We start from the raw sequence: 18,752 nt of genomic DNA on the forward strand, positions 1-18,752 counted from the left end.
TTTATAAACTGTAAAATCAATCGAATAATCCTATTATGTGAATTAAATCGCTACTCGGCCTTGCTGTTTTCTTTGAAGTGGCATTGCTACCTAGCAACTCCAAAGTGAGTGTTGGCTGTCAATTTGACACAAAAACATTTACAAGTCAACGACAAACTAAAATCGGCTTCGGTGCATACTGTATCGTTATTAGCTATCAAGTATCAATGATAAATCAGAAAAAATTATTAAAACATAAAAATTAAATAAATAAATTTTTAGTTTACAAATGTAAGTGTAACTTGATAATAGAGCCGTTTCCGATGAAGTCAATGGATTTTAAAAATATATGCCGTATTTGTCTGGAATCAAATAAACAAACGTTTGATATTTATAATAGTTATTATGCTAAGAAAAAAGTTTTGTACTGCGAGATGTTATCGAATTGCACTAAACTAAAAGTATGTAGTTCAATTAATATTATAATATATCATTGTTTTAATAAAATCATCACTTTTTATTGGCAAGTTATATATTTTTCAGCCTATAGAAAAAGACGGTCTTCCGCGCCTTATATGCAAAGATTGTAGTCGCCAATTAAAGCGAACATATGCCTTTAATAAACAATGTGAAAACAGTGAGAAAACATTAAGATCTTATTTAAAAAATCCATTGTTGCATGAATCAGTCAATGAAAGTCTTATTGAAATTAATATTGAAGATATTAAGACCGAAAATTTTGATGTCAAAGAGGAAAATACAGATTTAACACTCAAACAAAATCAAGCAACATTTGATGTTAAGGAAGGTGAAGTATATATTCTTATTATTTTTAATTGCTTGCAAAATGTTCTTATGTTCTAAGATTTTTAATATTACAAATTTATACATATTTACCTCTGTATATTAGAAAACGATCTGTACTTGAATTTTAATTTAATTTTAACATGCTGTGGTACATTTATTTGCATCTTACATCTTACAAACAAAACTTATTATTACATTTTATATTATTTGTATACAAAATCGAAATATGATTACACAAAAGTTTAAATATATTATGTTGTCTTACAAACTAAAATTCTTTATGCACGCAACTGTTAGTGTTGTTAATATTGACAGTTATTGCAACATGCCCAATGTCATAAATATAATAATATAATAATTAATGCTGTCATTATACATAATATTGGACTGCCTCAATGCTCTATTGGCTTGATATAAGGCCGCAGATCCAGAGGTCCTAGGTTCAATTCCCAGGTCGGACCAGTAAAAAGAAAATGTCCGGAATCTGTAAGTTTGTACACTCCCGTGCCTCGGAAAGCACGTAAAGCCATTCGTCCTGCGCTTGAACTCTTTACAGTCATGTCGAATTGCCGTCCCATCAGATTATAAGAGTAAGGGAATTGAGAGTGCACCTGTGCTTGCGCACACACTTGTGCAGTATAATATCTCCTGCGTAGTTGGCTAATCTCTCTGAGATTGGCCGCCTATTTTTTTAACATGTTCTAGATAAATAATTTTACAAGAGTAGTGTGTAGTATGAGTTTATACAGCAGTAAAATATGAGATTATTGTTTACAGAAAAAATAAATGACGATGGAGATGATAGTGGTTGGGATGCTGATGACGACAATATTATACTTGGTCAGATTAAACAGAAAAAAAGTTTATCAGGTAATAAATATTTACAATTTAAAATTTCATGAATGCAATTACTTTAATTTAACTAGAGAAATATTTGGTACTCCTTATAATATTGCAGAATCACATCACAATGATAATAATATTGAATCAAGGACGTGGGGTCTAGAACTAGAAAACAGGATTCAACAGAAACCAAAAAAAATTGGAGACGGTAAATATAAGTGCAAATTATATTTAATTCAATACATAAATTTTATTTTATATAGTTAATGCCGTTTTCAGATTTATTGGTTGAAAGAAAAAAATTGGGCAAAAGCAAAATCAGAGAAAAAATAGGTAATAAATATATATAATTGTTGATGCTTTAATTTAACTTGAATATAAACAAAGGAAATAGTGAATGTACCAGTGGCTCTGTGTCGGCAGAGCCCGTGGTGCACCAGTGTGACGTGTGCGGCAAGTGTCTCAGCACGAAGAGCAACCTGAAGGCGCACAAGATCTGCCACACCAACCTCAGGCCCTTCCGCTGCGACGACTGTCCCGCCACGTTTAGGTCCGTATGCTCCTTTATTTCCGACGTTGTTTTTATCCAACTGCAGTGTCTGTCCGAGGCAAACGAGACAAGATCGTTCGGAGTGCCAATCTGATCAGATGGACACGACTACGGTCTAAACCCTCAGTGCCTTGGCTTTATTAATGGTAATTTAGTCTTGAACTGATATCGATTATTGAGACATCAGTGTCCCTTTGCAGAGGCTACAGTGCGCTGTTCCAGCACCGCAAGGTCCACTCCGGCGCGCAGTCCTACCACTGCGAGTACTGCTCCAAGCCCTTCCGACGTCGCACCGGACTCATCAACCACATCCGAGCACACACAGGTTCCTCACTCCACGTTATATCGACCAACACTTACACACACACACATGCACCCTTGCCCAGTCTCTTCTGGTCCAGGTCGACTTTTGTTATTGAGCTTAACTATAGACAAAGTGTGTAAAGTGTTACTATATGAAATATGATTAAAACAATTTTAGGCTTCTTGGATAATTTTAACATCTTTACAAATATTTTTGTAATATTTTGCTAGGTGAGAAGTTGCACAGCTGCACCATCTGCTTCAAAAACTTCGTGCAGAAGGCGCAGCTGTCGACGCATATGAAGCGACACAAGGGGGACAAGAGCTACCTCTGCCAGGAGTGCGGGAAAGGTATCTAGGACGATTTTTGATATTATGCAATACTACAAACCAATTGTAAATATATTTATTTTCACATCAACATAACATTACAATATTTGAATAAACGTAATCTTAAACCACCAGGGTTCTCTGTAAAGTCCGATTTGACGGTCCACCAACGTACACATAACGGGGAGAAGCCCTACGCCTGCCACCTCTGCGAGAAGACCTTCGCGACCTCCGGCAACCTCTCCATTCACGTGCGGATACACAACAAGGAAGTCAAGTGAGTGAGCGACTACCTTACTAGTCGACCTGCATAATATATAAAAGAGGATTACTCTAACTCCGTGCCAACCCGTCTGGGGGTGGACCCTGCCGACTCATCGGTTATATTACCATCATTGATTTATACCTTTTATTGCTCTCCTCTGCTCTCAAAAGTCAGTGTGCCGGCACGAGAGACGTGACCGTGTAAGTGGCCTACAGTCGTTGGAGGAGATCTAGCGCACTAGGTCACTTAGGTCTAACGCACAGGTACAACTGCCCCGAGTGCCAGCGCGGCTTCGTGACGTACAGCTCGTACACCGTGCACGTGAAGCGCCACCGCGGCCAGCGCGACTACCGCTGCGACTGCGGCAAGACCTTCTACACGTCGTCCGCGCTCAAGCAGCACCGCGTCGTGCACAGCGGCCTCAAGCGCTACCAGTGCAAGCTGTGCGAGCGCCGCTTCGCGCAGCCCAGCCACCTCACGCGCCACTTCCGCCGCGACCACGCGCCGCCCGACGCGCCGCTGCCGCCCGCGCAGCACTTCCGCCGCGTGCTGACCGACGCCGACCTGGCGCCCGCCGCGCTCAAGGCCGACCCCGCGCTCTAGCGGAGCAAGAAGCGCGCGAAGCGAGGGTCGAAACGAGTTCGATGGAGCACATCGAGTCGAAATCGAAATCGAAATCCCATTTGGCATTTTTATCTTCTTCGACTTTGTCTTGAGAAAAACGATGTTTTGGAGACGCTGTCTAAAAATTTAATAATTTCGACGATCTAATTTATCAATCTACAATTTCAATTTATGGTCAAAATGAAATCTCAAACTACCTCAAATCCTTGTATAGGTTTTAATTTTTAAATAATTATCGAAATCAAATTTAGTCAAATTAGTGCCTACGTCGTCTTATTTTAAGAATTTGAAATAAAAACAGAGTAATTTTCGTCAAAAGGATGTTACTATATTTTTATTGTTAATTTATTACGTCTCGAATAATAAGGTAAACATTAGCTTAAGATACGACAGAAAATAAATAAAAAATATATATAATATTTAAGTTAAATAAAATTTATACAATTTTTTTAATTTGGTTTTATTTGTAAAGTAATTTTATAAACTAGAAAATGACTTTTAAAAAAAATACATAAATAAGTATTTGACTTTATAATAAAATACACAAATAACAAACAAAACAATCATTAATTACTTTAAATGCTAACAAAACCAACTAAAAATGACAATTCAAGTAATTGTATATTCGAAGCACCCAAACTTCGCGCCAAAGGTGATATTCTTGTATGACGGACAATGACGCACTTTTCTTATTTTTAAATATATTCCGGCACAAGGAACTGATATATTCGGGCGAAGATTGTTAAGAGTAGTTAGAGTAGTTATATCCAATTTATGCATTTTGCACTCACGGTTATTATCAAATACTAATAATGGTAGAAAAAATAATAATGGGATCTAATCTTTTGTAACTTAAACGAGATTCCCGGTCTCACCCTAATGTTTTTACCTCACCTTCCCCTTTTATTTTTCTAATACGTAACGGTACAATGGACTTCGGTTGAAGAAAAACGCTACATATATACATGTTCAATATTTACTTTGTTTAATTTTCGTTAAAGGTAAATTTCTATAAAAATAATCATGTCATCAAGAGGCAGGAGCCTAGGTAAATAATTTCTGAGTTCGAATCGATAGGTTATTGGACTTTTTTTGAATTAATATTTTAGTCACTCCTTCAAATATTCAATTTAAGCGTTTGTAATGCGACAATTAACAAGAAAATACATTGATTTTAGGTACACATGAATATTCTATTTTTTATTTTTTTGTAATGGTATTACTGCAATCAGAAGATATTTAGGCTTTTTTATTAGAAATTTTTAAAATTAAATTTTATTTTATGAAATTACAATGTTAAGTATATAGGCAAAAAAAATGCTCATAACATCTTCTTCGTTAAATTAAATCGATATTGATCCGATGAAATATAACATTTATATATAACGGTACTATGGGTACCATGTGATGAATAAGATGATAAATTTTTACGACAGTGACAAAATAAGTAATGTAGTAAAAATATCAGCCAGTTTGACACTATAATAGTATTTTTATAAATAGTAATAACTTTAACAAAAGTGTTATTGATTATTTTTTTTCGTATGCTATCTATAAACTTGTTTCTATCTGTTCTTGACGTCAGTGTCGTATTAAGTTTGGTGACTGTAATTTTCTCTCGAATTTATGTTCATGTTTTCTTTTGTTTTCAATTAATTTTTTTAGTTGTAATTAATGTTTTTTACTTAGTTGTTGTATTAGAATGACAATGGAAAGGAGGATAAAGTTAAAAACACTAAACAGCCACATAACTTGCAAGATTTGCCGCGGATACTTTATTGACGCGACCACGGTCACCGAGTGTCTACATACGTGTTAGTATTTTTGTTTGTGTTTACTAAACTTTCATTTAACTATATTAATAAAAAAACAACAACTCAAATTTATTCTTATTAGCAAATGTAATATAAATTAATAGCTTAAATAATAAGCTAACCCCAACTAAGGTAATCGTGTCAAAACTATTTGCTTTTGAAAGATCGAACGAAAGTCTTCGCTGATTATTTCAGTTTGCAAGAGCTGCTTAGTGAAACACCTGGAAGAGAACAACACTTGTCCGACATGCAACATAGTCATACATCAGTCTCATCCTTTGCAATACATCAGCTTCGACCGAACCATGCAAGATATTGTATACAAACTGGTGCCGGACCTCCAAGACAGTGCGTATATAACAATATTAAATTAATTCTCTGATTATATACAAATAAAGTTTATTATTGTGTCAAATATACCAGCTATTTGCCTTTATTATCATTTATATAGTTCATAGTAACATAAATATGTATTAAATTCGTCATAATATAATAAAACATATTAATTGAAAAAGTTAACATATATGATTTCCATGATTTCAGATGAATTAAAACGTGAGAGAGACTTCTATAGAGCAAGGGGTTTGCCTTGCCCCAAGGATGCAGCGCTGGCTGCTGATAAACCAGGAGGTGGTGATGAACTGGAGCAACCAGATAATACTGACTGTCATAGGAAAGACGAACAGGTAATTAATTTGTTATAACAAATCTAAATGGGGGTAAACTGTAGAGTGAGGTGATTATTTCTTTTTTTAATTTAAACCTTAACTATCTTTGATGAAAATACCAGCAAACAACAAAGACCTGTTCTGATGACAGACAAAATAATTTTCTCTCTGATACTAAAGACAATCTTATAAAAAAAATCTTTATTTACCAAAAACCAACTAACAATTATGTAAAGAAATCCATTGGTACACACACTAGGAAGCCTGTATTGTGGGAACCCATTTACGTTTAACAAAGTAGGTATCAGTGTGTGTTCGGCTAACAATATTATGTTTTAGATGTAATTGCAATATTATAGCATGATAGGAAGTTGCCTGCATATGGTGAATAATATATTCATAATATTCATAATTGTATGTCAATAAACACAAGAAATAGGTAATACCTTAGTATGTTATAAGATTTATCAATTAAAGTAATCTATCAACGGGTACAGATCACCTGTTAGAATTGCGGAATCCAAATTCAAATACAATGCTTAATGATGTAAATATTAAAGTAACTTGTCCAAGCTAATCTTGAGTAACTGGCGCTATATTTAGTTGGTTTTATTGTTTAGACGTTAGATTATACCGCTGTGGATCACAATGTGCTAGGTTGCAGCCAGCATAGACCTAAGGCAGTAACAGTTCTGGCTTAGCAAGTTCGTAGTGCTACTCACATACCTTTAAATTGAAAGAAGCTACATATTTTGTTCTATAATATATTCCAGAATGAAAAATCTATATAAACTTATTTGTAATTTGCATTATATATGTTTGTTTTGTTCAGGTTAATGTATGCTTAGAATGCATATCAACGTCGCTACGTACTCTTAAACGGAGCTTCATTAGGTGTTCCGCCCAAGCCACAATAACACATCTTAAAAAATTCGTAGCTAAGAAAGCATTGAATGGAATGGAGAAATATAGAGAGGTAAGTATATATTCATATGTTAATTGTTTACAGGGAAAATTTGGAAAGCTTTAATATTTTGACGAGCCGGTTGGCGTGGTTGGTAGATATTTGCCTTTCACGCCGAAGGTTGACGTTTCGATTCCCACCCAAGATAAACATTTGTGTGCGTGAACATGTCTGTTTGTCCTGAGTCTGGGTAATTATCTATATAAGTATGTATTTACAAAATAAAAGTAGTATATGTAGTATATCAGTTGTCTGGTTTCCATAGCACAAGCTCTGTACAAGCTTAATTTGGGATCAGATGGCCATGCTTGAAAAATGTCCCAGGATATTAGTATTATTATTTTGCCCAAAATCTTTTAATATGCTTATTGCCACATACAGGTACCATTTATTTTATATTAAAAGAATGATTTCTTTTAAGTTTTAAATAAAGAATTTATTAAGGATATGATTATTATCATATTATTATAAATTGTTTAATCATTAATTTTTTTGTGTTTACAGATTGACATTTTATGCAACGATGAATTACTAGGCAAAGATCACACACTAAAGTTTGTTTATGTCACCCGATGGAGGTTTAGAGATCCACCGCTTCGATTACAATATAGGCCTAAGATTGATTTGTAGGTTACCACTTAGCTGTTAATATTCCTAAAGATATCCTACTATCTTTTTATTACCATATATCATTTGAGTATTATTAAGCAATGGTCATCAGAAGTATTTATTAAATTTAAAATTATATTATTTACATTTTAATGCTTACCACAAGAAAAGTGGCTTAAAACAAAAAAATATCTTATTGCTATTTTGCCATATCTCCCAGATAACTGAAAGGGATCTACTTGTTACAAATCTTATTTTGCTATATTCTTGTGTTAGATTTTTATGTTCAAACAGCAACACTGCTGGTCTCCTCTGCACCTAAGCTTAATGCAGCCCACTCCACCATGCTACTCCAGTGCAAGTCAATGGCAGTATTTCATCCAACAAATGCTGGTTGTCTCAATAGGGGTCTTCACTTCCACTGTCCGATTTTTCAATAAAAGCATATGTAAGTCAGTGGTTCTTGCCTGAATTGGAATCTGTGATCATTGATTAAGATCCATGCATTCCGTCCATTGGACCATTTTAAAAAAATTAGCTCAATAGAAACGTCTGTAAACTCAATGCTTGCTGATTACTATCGCTTAAAAACTATTCAAATACTCTCGTCTTCAATACAATTGTTGATTGCTCTTCCCAGAAAACTAAGAATTATTTAATTTTATTAACAATTAAGTAAAGCATTTCATTCGAATTAAATATATAATTTACGTTTAAGGGATATTGGACTAACAAAGTATTTTATACCATGACTGGGGGGACATTAAGTGTTTGAACTAACTAAAGCACACAGTAATATACACATTAAAATTGATTTTATAATTATCAAATACCACATGTAAAAAATATATTTATGTCGTATGATTTAATACAAAATGCAAGAATTTTTATACTAATCTTTGGAAATTAATATCAAGTAATACTAAACTATAATCAAATTATAGTTGGTAGCTATATTGTATGAATATTATTTGCCGGTAACATGTTTTTACTATTGCAAGATTTTTTTATAGAATGTGTACAAACTGATAATTAAAAACATACTTGTTAAACCACGTCTACAAGTCGTGTATTGAAATCAGCAGAACCAGAATATTGATCAAATTAAATCCAAAATGGATTTAAAATGGCCCCGTACACATTCTTATACCATTTTATCGATTGTATAAAAACTGGCGCAAAGGTCGTATAAGATAATTGCTTAGATAGTCAGTCGGTGTGCTGACCAAAGTTTAAGGTCATTCGTCAACACCATACTACTATTTACCATAATATCCTAATATTTCCATTTTTTGAAGTACTATAACAAGAATGAGATTCAATAAGTATATTTTAAGGTAAAATTGGCACACTACACTACTGAAATACATTGGAGAAAAATTTAGAATACACCGAGAGATTTGTAAAAACGTCGAGTCAGTTTTTGAAGATGTCACTCTTGAAGTCTGTTTTTAAGGACTGAAGTGACCAAACGTGTCATCCGAAATCATCACGTTAGACGATGTATGCTCTCAAAATTTGACAGAACAAAATTACTTTCGTTAGAAAGGGACAGCAAGATTTTAGCGAAACTAACCAATAGAACAGTAGTTATTATTATGTACAAATTATTTAATAAATATACATAAAACTACCACCTACTTAGTAAGTGAATATCAACAGTATATTATATACAAATATAGTGTATATAAATATAATAAGTTTATGTAAATAACATTTCTGCAGTTGAACATATGTACTTACAAAGACCAACATAAATATTTATATAGATGTGATTTGCTAAACTTTAAATCTGCATTTATTTTTTTGACATGTTTGCTAACGCCACTTTTGTTCAAGAACTGTCATTTTCGATACAATTCGACGAAGTTCCGACCAATTTTTAAAATGTAAAACATTTTGTTGCAATAGTTTGGTCTTTGTCGGTACTTTCTTATAACAATCTTAAACAATTCGTATTTGCATTATTATTTTAAGTAAATAAAACAGGTATACAAGCTTATTATATAATGATTAATAAAATAACCTTAACTACAGATATGCAATAAATAAAAGATGACTGTAAATAGTATACATGATATTGTTTCAGTAAGCTCAGCTTGCTTTCATACCGACGGCTTAATGTTATTATTATTTTTTTTCTTATGACTTAGATAGACGCCATACACCTGTAGTTGAGAGCACATGTTATTGAATCAATAATCATCATTATCAATAATATTGTTGCTATAATACAATTTAACTTTTATTAATAGACCTTGGCTTGGCTAGTTGTACACATTCTATTGAAATCGATGGTAATCAAATGGTGCATTTTTACGGTAAATAATTACGGACGTGGACATACGTCTATAAAACGAATGTAGGTATTAAAATTATATTTGTAGACTTTTATACTTGAGGAAACAGAATTTTAATGTATATTTTATTTGTTTCACTACATTCAGGTGTATTTTATTTTGTACTTTTTAAAATCTGGCCGAAATAATTTTCATTTAGAGAGATTTTAGTTAATTTGTTGTTTTGTTTTAATTTTTTTTTGTTACTACGACCTAAGACTTCTAGTGTATATATCTCAGTTAGACAATTTTAAATTAATGTTAGATATGGATCGACTCAAATTATTTTAATGATTAAATGTGAAATATATTATTTGACTACACTTTGTTTTTTTATTTTTACTTTGATTATTAAATAATGCATACAAAAATTGCAAGTTCTGCTTATAATGTTTTCTTTTATCGCCGCTTCAAAGATTGTTGATTAAAAACCAAGTGAAAATTGACAATTTAACTCACGTTTAACATTCTTCAGTAAAGTGTATATAGCGGTGCGCCGTAAATACTTTGACGTAAAACATAATAGTATTTAGTTTTAAAATATGTTAAGTAAGTGCTTCTAATGCTTACTCGATGTGAAACCTATTCTTAAAAATAAATGAAATATGTAAAAATATAAAATTTCAAATTACAGTGGTCACAAGTTTTATATTTTAAAAATTACATTAATTTCATGCACATGAGGAGGACACTACATATTATTTCTAATTGTCATACTATAATTACAGTATTTGTAATATTTTTCGGTCAACTCTTAAGATATTATAAAATTCCCTTTAAAATATTTTTTAAATAGCTGTAATTTATACTCTGTATTGCATTGTCAGATATTTGTTTATAATCTGTAGAAGTTTTGTTTGTGTGCAAAATCAAATGTCAATTTTTCATTAGTGTTTGTTCATGTGTCAAACACAAGCGTGATGAAAAACTGAAAATGGACGACCGATAGTTTTTCTTTTGGCACGTGAACTTAATAATTACTTTTCGTTTACTTAGAACGAACGGTTCACCGTCAAACTGGGGACCAAAACGGTGGAAAGGTTCCTACACCTAGCGGACGATAATTTCGTCGAAGATGTCAACGAAGACTTGAAATGTTTTCTAGCCGAAAAAAAAGTTGACAGGTAAACATTAATTATAAGTTAATTTATCTGCTTAATTTATTGTTTTAAGGTGCGTGCTTAATTAACCCACGCGATATTAAAGTTTTCGAAATACTGTTAATTGTTTCGCGATAGTTGTGTATAAATTGTTCAAGGTTATGAATTCGTTATAGTCAAACATACGTAGGACGCGGTCAATTAGAGCGTCCAGACGACACCTTGGACGGTAATAACTGTACTCGGTATAAAAACAACGCAGAACGCAGCTGTAACCTGTTCTATTAATCATCAACACCGGTTTATAAGATATTGATATTATCGTAAAATCGCTTTAAATAGGTATTTTTTAATATTATATTTTAAGTACATCGGTGTAAAGTAACCATGGAAAAGATCGTATTTTATTAGTACGAACCGAATTTATTTACTATTCGCTAGATAAATAATAATATTAAAAAATATATTTAATTAATTCTTTACTGAATAATATTTACATCACTATTAATTGAAATAAATTGCAAATTGTTATTGAATTTTTTTTTATATAATATTTATGGAAATGTTGAAATATAATGCTGATGTTTACTGTAGATTTCTTTAATGTATAATATTTTGTGCATTTTCTAATTAAGCAAATTCCTGTAAATAATACCAATAATATGTAAATGAGTCTGTATGTCATATGCTCTGAAATCTGAAATATTAAAGAATATAAATATTCTCAAATCCATAAAATATATATTTTTATTTCTTGGTCCCATTAAGTACACAATTTCATTTAAAGATTTATAATGCAAATAATGATATAAAGAACAGTCATTTTACAGTAATAATAAAATATTTTATTATTTATTAATTAAGTTTTATTAATGAGTAATTTATTTAACATAATGCAATAAATAAATATTTCACAGTTGAGCATAAAAATTTACTTGATTCTTAGAATGAAAAATTGTTGTATATGGTGTAGACTACTGTACTAACAATATATAGTCTAATTATTATGAAAAGATTAGTACGAGAAATTGTTAATTGATTTTAATATCATTACTATTACTTTTGACTTATTTAAGTAGATAGTACTTTCATACCAGACATACTACTGTTAAGAGAATATTTTGCATGGCTGACTGTTGTCGGTCAGTGAGTCAGTGTTAACAGATCACATATAATACTCAAAAACTTTCACTCTTAGTAAGGAGCAAAATATAGGTTTTCATGGACATCAGTTATAACACATTGGCATCGTTTTTGAAATGGCTATTTACATGTTTGCTCTGATTTTGTGATATAAATAATGTGTGTTATCATTGGTCGTACGTGTGTGTGACAGTGTGCTGGTGTTCCCACCGTTGAGCAACTACCGTCGTTTCCTGATCCACCGCTGCGTGGAGCAGTTATCGCGACCGGACCTCTCCACCTTCTCCATCGGCGTCAGCGACGAGCGGCGCACTGTTGTTTGCTACCGGGAGAATCTATTAAGGTTAATATCACCGAAGACGTACTGTGTCGTTTCGGCAGATTAAATTATCAGCCATGCCATCGCAACCCGGGGACGTGAGCGTCCACCGGATCGCTTTGAACTAAGCGCAGGAGACAATAGCATCGGCATTCAAAGCCCCGACGACCCTCACAGACGCTTTCAGCCAGGCCGTCCGACTAATAGTCTACCGAATGCATTTAAAGCAGTGCCGTAACTTCGCCAACACATTGTAAACGGGACGAGAGCAAGCGAACGATTATAATGATTACTACACATACATTACTTTACTATATGCGAGTCTTAATCGGCGATCTGTTTTTATTTTTAAGATTTAAAAACGTAAGATACATCCAATACAAAATGCCCGGGTGTCGAAGCATTTTTGTCAACGAGCAACCGACAATGCCAATCGGTTCTACCGGTCGAACAAATTCGATCAAACATAATGTCAACTTTTAAAAGAAGGGAAACATATCTGTCGATGCGTCACAGCTTCCAACGGGTACGCTAAATGTGGTCGGTAGAAATATTTTATTTTTTATTTTTAGTGATGAAGCGTGCGCGCGGCCGGCCATGGGGCTGACGCGCGCCGCGCCCGCCGGCGCCGCCGCGCCCGCCGCGCCCCCCGCGCCCGCCGCGCCCCCCGCGCCCCCCGCGCCCGCCGCCGCCGCCGCCCGCGGTGAGTGCCTCGCGGCGCCGCGAGCGCGGGTCGGCCACGGGCTCTGGGCGCCTGTTCAACATTTTTTAAAGCATTTACTTTTTGTATCCACGATAATATTCTATCCTATGGTGCTCGAGATGTCGAAGGTGTCCGGAGTGGTCTATGAAGCGCTTAAAGCGTTAGTTTGCTCGATTTGAGATTTTATGAAATGAAATGACGTTTCTTGATCGAGATCATTAAAAAATGCTTCCAGGACCTTCCTTAAATAAATAATATTTAATTTTTGAGTGTTATTGAGTGAAGGTATCGACATACCGATCGTCAGGTGTCCCATAATGCTATCACCGTCTTCTGATAAACTCGTGATCCTGTCGTCTACGCCGATGATATACATCGCATAACTGATTTCGAAAGAGGGATATGTAATTGACTTCTAACTTCTGATTTTTCTTCTAAGGACAATATGCTCAAGGGTTTCGTATTTAAAACTAAGAATATTCTGTAAATTCTTATTACGAACGAAAAGTGTAAAAACATAAACAAAATGCATGTTTGCAAAACTTCGCACGTACACTTCGCCGTTCACGATAGACACGTGGTAGCAAGATACAGTACGATTGTTTCGAGGTCGTCGTGTCGACTCATGATGCTCATACCATATGCCGGGGTTGCCGTTTTTTTTTAATTAAGTCACCTGATGGTAAGTGGTACACTTTTCCCACAGACACGGGCACTGTAATAAAAATAATCCACTCATAATATCGTTGTGCGAAACCAGAGTCGGTGCTGTAAAAAGTTTTGAGGTTTTCTGTCAAAAAAACCTGTGTACGTTTTTATTGCTGCTTTATTATTTAAAAAGTATTGAATATATAAAACCTAGCTAACAAGTGCTAACAGTCTTGTTAAATCCAATGCTGGGCGAAAGAATCCTCTTTACTCCTGAGCACGAGATAAATATGAACATAAACTAGTCGTGTTCTGGCGTCAGGACTATCTCCTCTATAAAATAAGGCACATAGCAGGAAGCCAGCATGTTTTCGTATTGACATTTGTGATGACGTCGTCGTTCTACTTCAATCATCGAAGAGCTTATTACAAAAGTATCCGTCACTTGATTGTTGTCAATTTAACAAACAATATTCAAACGAATGGTTTACGTGTAACTTGACAAGAGATTTGGAGTTTAATTTTCGTGTACTTAATATCTTATTATAATGAATCTGCTCGCCCGTGACGGAAAACCTTAAGATAATATTTGACAAGTGTATTCCTACCAATCCGCAGCTTAGCGATGTTGTAGGATCAGTTACAGACCTTCGCTTTCACAGACAAGCTGTTAGTTAAACATAGAAAAGCTCCGTGTACGCCTTGTTCAGAGGATTGTGTGATCGATCTTCGAGTTACACAAGTTGGATAATACGCATTGCATTTCTGAAATATTCGCAAGGCATGAACCGTTTTATTATAGCACGCTGTGTGGTCAACCGTGCGTTTCGTAATCTTCAGCAAAAAACAGTGCGTCGATATACATAATCGTATTATGCAAATACTTCTCGTGAGTGGCGTTCCATTGTTTTGGACGATGGGAAAATCTTGGCTGTGTGAGTTGTGGAAATATGTATGTGTAGTGAGTTCGTGAAAAAAGGACGATTATAAGTTTAGTAAATAAAGGAGTAAAAGATGTGTGGTTGTATTTTCTGATCTAGTTAGTGGGTTCTTGCTTGTTCTAAATTCAATATTTACAGAAGTTATGTTTTGTAATTATAATGGGGTTTTAATTACAGATAACAAGTTATTGTTTCAATTTATTGAGGTGAAATGATCAAATGTCGAGAAACCACATTGACGAACAAGCATGTTCTGTAATCCATATAAGAATTAAAAAAAATAGTTTACTAGATACCGTCACCAGCAAAATTACCTCAAATATTAAGTTTTAAAATGTAACCCACACCTACTAATACGTAACACGAAGGTAAATGAAGTTTGCCTAATTATACATCTGTATGAAAACAGTCGCAGGGATTTTCTTAAAACGTCTTAACAATTACAAATGGATTTTATTTCGACTCTTGAATGTGTTTAATGGAAAGCGTTTTATCGGTATTTCAAAACATTTCCATCTTGAATAAAAGTAACTGATCTCTAGTACCGATTATCTTCGAGTACGAGGAAGGCACTTGTCGGTTTGTGTGTTAAACAAGTGTGCCACTATCGAAGTCCTTGACACACTATCACGTGTAATTAATTTGAAAACTGTCGACGAAATTCGTCCTTCACAATGCCGGTGCACGAGACCATCACCGGTGACATAATCGGCAATGTTGCAAGTCGTAATAAAGCGGTGACCGACGGGGCCGCGGATGTGGGCCGTTAAGAGTGAAAGTAGCACGACGGAGCGGCCGGCGAGCATGGCTTGGATAACTATGGAAATATTTCGAGACATTCGACACTAAATGAACCGTTTAAGAGTTATTGGGTCATTGCAAATGGGCGCTATTATCAGATGATAATATAATAACAATTTATGAGCCAAGATGCCCCCAATACTTAGAACTGCAATCCAATTTGCTTGTGTTCACAATTCATCTCGTGCTCGGTGGTGGAGATCTGCATGTGTTTGATTAAAGTCTGTCTTATGTGTGTATTATTAGCTCCCAACCTTCTCCTCAATCGGAAAGATGGCCTTAGCTCACCAGTGGGAGGCTGTTACTTTCCTTTATCTGTATTATCATATGCGGTCACTTCACTTGTGTCGTGAGCTGTTTATTGTGGAATTTCTTGCCTCGAGTTAATATTATATTATAATTAAACATTTGTTTTCGAAGCTAATGCCTTAGAATTGCTTGAAATCAACCCAAACGGCAAACATTCAATCCACGCCTTTTTGTCAGACATATATTCAGTAACAGAGTGATAGACTTTGCTAATAAGATTATTTCTTATAACTCATTGAAGCCTGTTTTGTGGCAACTCAAGTATAGAATTGCGGAATTTTATTAAAATGCGTATACCTAGCCCTAAAAACGATTGATTAACTTTATTAAGACGCTTGGATAAATATTATAGAAGAAGCTTGGAAATTTAGGTTACGTTAGCAATATCTAAGAACAGAGGTAACAACAGCAATCAGTCGATCCTATTTACTTGTCATTATTTATCACGATATTAAACATATAACGATTAGAAAAACTTACGTACAAATGTTCTGTAAATCACGCGTCGAGATATCGAGTACACGAGCGTATTGCACACCTGACCGGTCCGACGCGGGCTTCCTCCTTCGCGTTGTTTGCTACTGGTTTAAAGCTTTCAACTCACGTGCGTATCGCGTATGTGTAAACAAAATGTTTACTTAATACCGAATGACGATAGCATTACCGTAACATGATGATGATCGCGTCCTGACAAATCTCAAGGGAGGCTCGCGAACTGTGCGGAATATTATAGTGCACAAGTGTGTGCGCAAATACAAGTGCACTCTCTATTTCCCTATTCTTGTAATGAAATAACAAATCCGATTATCGGAAGAGTTCAGGCACAGGTCCAAAGGTTATACCTGTTTTACGAGGCACGGTAATGTAAACAGTGCCAATTATCAGACATCGAGCTGCTTCGGAGAATTTTCTCGTCGGAATTTTATCAATTCGTTATAAATTCAACTATAACTAGCTTATTTCTTATATGCAGGCTGACTCGTAAATATTTCACCTGGTGGTTAGTGGCCACTGACGCCCAAAGACATTGCCACCGTAAGAAATATTAGCCATCCCTTACATCGTCAATGCACCATCAACCTTCGGAATCTAAGATGCTACGTCCGCTATGTCTGTAGTTACATTGGTTCGCTCACCCTTATACTATCTGACGGTAGAAAATATATCAACGTTCGGCAAACAAAGACGCGGACATATCAACTTGTATAATATACTAAATTGGGTTTCCTAGCCTTGTTTGTGTATGATAACCGTTGCATAAGCTCGGGCAATAGTTATGTTACAAATTATGTGGATATTACGTGAGATTTTGTAAGAGCTGTTTGTAAACGTTACAAGTATTTTACGTGGATATTTAATTGGGAAATTATATATATTTAATTTGGTATATAGCTGTGCCCGCGAACTCGTCCGCGCGAAAGTCGTCTTTATAACGAGATATTTAAAAAAATATAGGTATATTTTCAAAGAATTTAATATTATTTTGAAATTATGATAATTGTTTGTTTATACTGCCAACCGATTTCAATGAAACTTCACTGTTGCTCTTAATTGAGCTTATCTATCTGTGTAAACCGCAAGAGTTTTGTAGTTTCGGAGATTAGTGAGAGACAACATATAGATATACAAAAATAAATTTTATTTAATCGTTTTATTAACGCCCAAAAATTTTGTTGGTAAATTTTTTCAATGTATTTGATAAATTTATACACGATTTCTACTGCTTTATTGTATGTATAATATTCTAGTTTTGCTTGATTTGAATTGGTATGACACTCTTGTTGATCTAAGTTTCTATGCCGGTCACATCTCAAATGTTTTTTTCCGAGTATGGGGTTGCTGAATATTTTTTATATTAGTTCGTGTAGGTACGGAACCCGTGTGAGAGACTTTTTTTCTAAATAAAATGTTTAAATAGCAATCTAGCTTTAACCTTATCGAGATGGCAGTACGTTACATAAAGTTGTGCAAACAGCAATACATTCAAGAGTAAGTCACTTCGTTTGACGTCTGTAACATGTTCAACGACGTTACATGTTCATTTTATGTTTACAAACTCTTGAATGAAAACAAAATGTAAATACGTTATACGAAACTGTAACAAAATGTAAATACGTTTTACTGGTGGTAGAGCTTTGTGCAAGCTCGTCTGGGTAGGTACCACCCACTCATCAGATATTCTACCGCAAAACAGCAGTACTTGGTATTGTTGTATTCCGGTTTGATGGGTGAGTGAGCCAGTGTAATTACAGGCACAAGGGACATAACATCTTAGTTCCCAAGGTTGGTGGCGCATTGGTGATGTAAGCGATGGTTAACATTTCTTACAATGCCAATGTCTAAGGGCGTTTGGTGACCACTTAGCATCAGCTGGCCCATATGCTCGTCCGCCTTCCTATTCTATAAAAAAAAAAACGAACACTTTACGAAGCACTTTTGACAGACACATAGAAAAATTCAATGCTGTTGGGTTTGAACCCGTAATCTCCGCTTGATATTAACGTGTCTAGGCTATATCATCTCTGTTCACGTACAAAACTTAATGTTGCATAATAATACATAATATCTGAAATAAAGAAAGTGTAAAATAATTTTGCACTCACAACATTAACACGTTATTCACATACTCAGCTTATTTGTTTGGTTTTTCTTTGTACGGATTACATATAAATTTATTATTTACAATTAAAGTT

General features: G+C 34.6%; 2 protein-coding genes and 1 long non-coding RNA gene across 5 annotated transcripts; all 3 read left to right on the top strand.

Moving 5' to 3' along the window:
- Positions 1 to 155: 155 nt before the first annotated feature.
- Positions 156 to 4,013, top strand: LOC126776282 (zinc finger protein OZF-like). 2 transcript variants are annotated; one of them, XM_050498621.1, is made up of 10 exons: positions 156 to 440; positions 523 to 787; positions 1,564 to 1,656; positions 1,745 to 1,837; positions 1,909 to 1,962; positions 2,053 to 2,179; positions 2,380 to 2,504; positions 2,714 to 2,833; positions 2,948 to 3,089; positions 3,341 to 4,013. In XM_050498621.1, the coding sequence occupies exons 1-10, from the start codon at positions 303 to 305 to the stop codon at positions 3,678 to 3,680; spliced, it is 1,497 nt and encodes a 498-aa protein (XP_050354578.1). In that variant the 5' UTR covers positions 156 to 302; the 3' UTR covers positions 3,681 to 4,013. The 2 variants fall into 2 exon arrangements, with proteins under 2 accessions (XP_050354578.1, XP_050354579.1); XM_050498622.1 differs by lacking the exon at positions 1,909 to 1,962.
- A 1,290-nt stretch (positions 4,014 to 5,303) lies between these two features.
- Positions 5,304 to 10,412, top strand: LOC126776553 (polycomb group RING finger protein 3). Of its 2 annotated transcripts, XM_050499152.1 has the most exons (6): positions 5,304 to 5,515; positions 5,711 to 5,863; positions 6,059 to 6,201; positions 7,016 to 7,159; positions 7,652 to 7,773; positions 8,051 to 10,412. In XM_050499152.1, the coding sequence occupies exons 1-6, from the start codon at positions 5,404 to 5,406 to the stop codon at positions 8,076 to 8,078; spliced, it is 702 nt and encodes a 233-aa protein (XP_050355109.1). In that variant the 5' UTR covers positions 5,304 to 5,403; the 3' UTR covers positions 8,079 to 10,412. The 2 variants fall into 2 exon arrangements, with proteins under 2 accessions (XP_050355109.1, XP_050355110.1); XM_050499153.1 differs by having other exon boundaries at positions 7,652 to 10,412.
- A 593-nt stretch (positions 10,413 to 11,005) lies between these two features.
- On the top strand, positions 11,006 to 13,327 carry LOC126776281 (uncharacterized). The gene is made up of 3 exons (XR_007669942.1): positions 11,006 to 11,219; positions 12,532 to 12,681; positions 13,230 to 13,327. It is a non-coding gene; the product is annotated as an uncharacterized LOC126776281 (long non-coding RNA).
- Positions 13,328 to 18,752: the final 5,425 nt, after the last annotated feature.

This window comes from Nymphalis io, chromosome 20 (assembly GCF_905147045.1).
Source record: "Nymphalis io chromosome 20, ilAglIoxx1.1, whole genome shotgun sequence".
Classification (NCBI taxonomy): domain Eukaryota; kingdom Metazoa; phylum Arthropoda; class Insecta; order Lepidoptera; family Nymphalidae; genus Nymphalis; species Nymphalis io.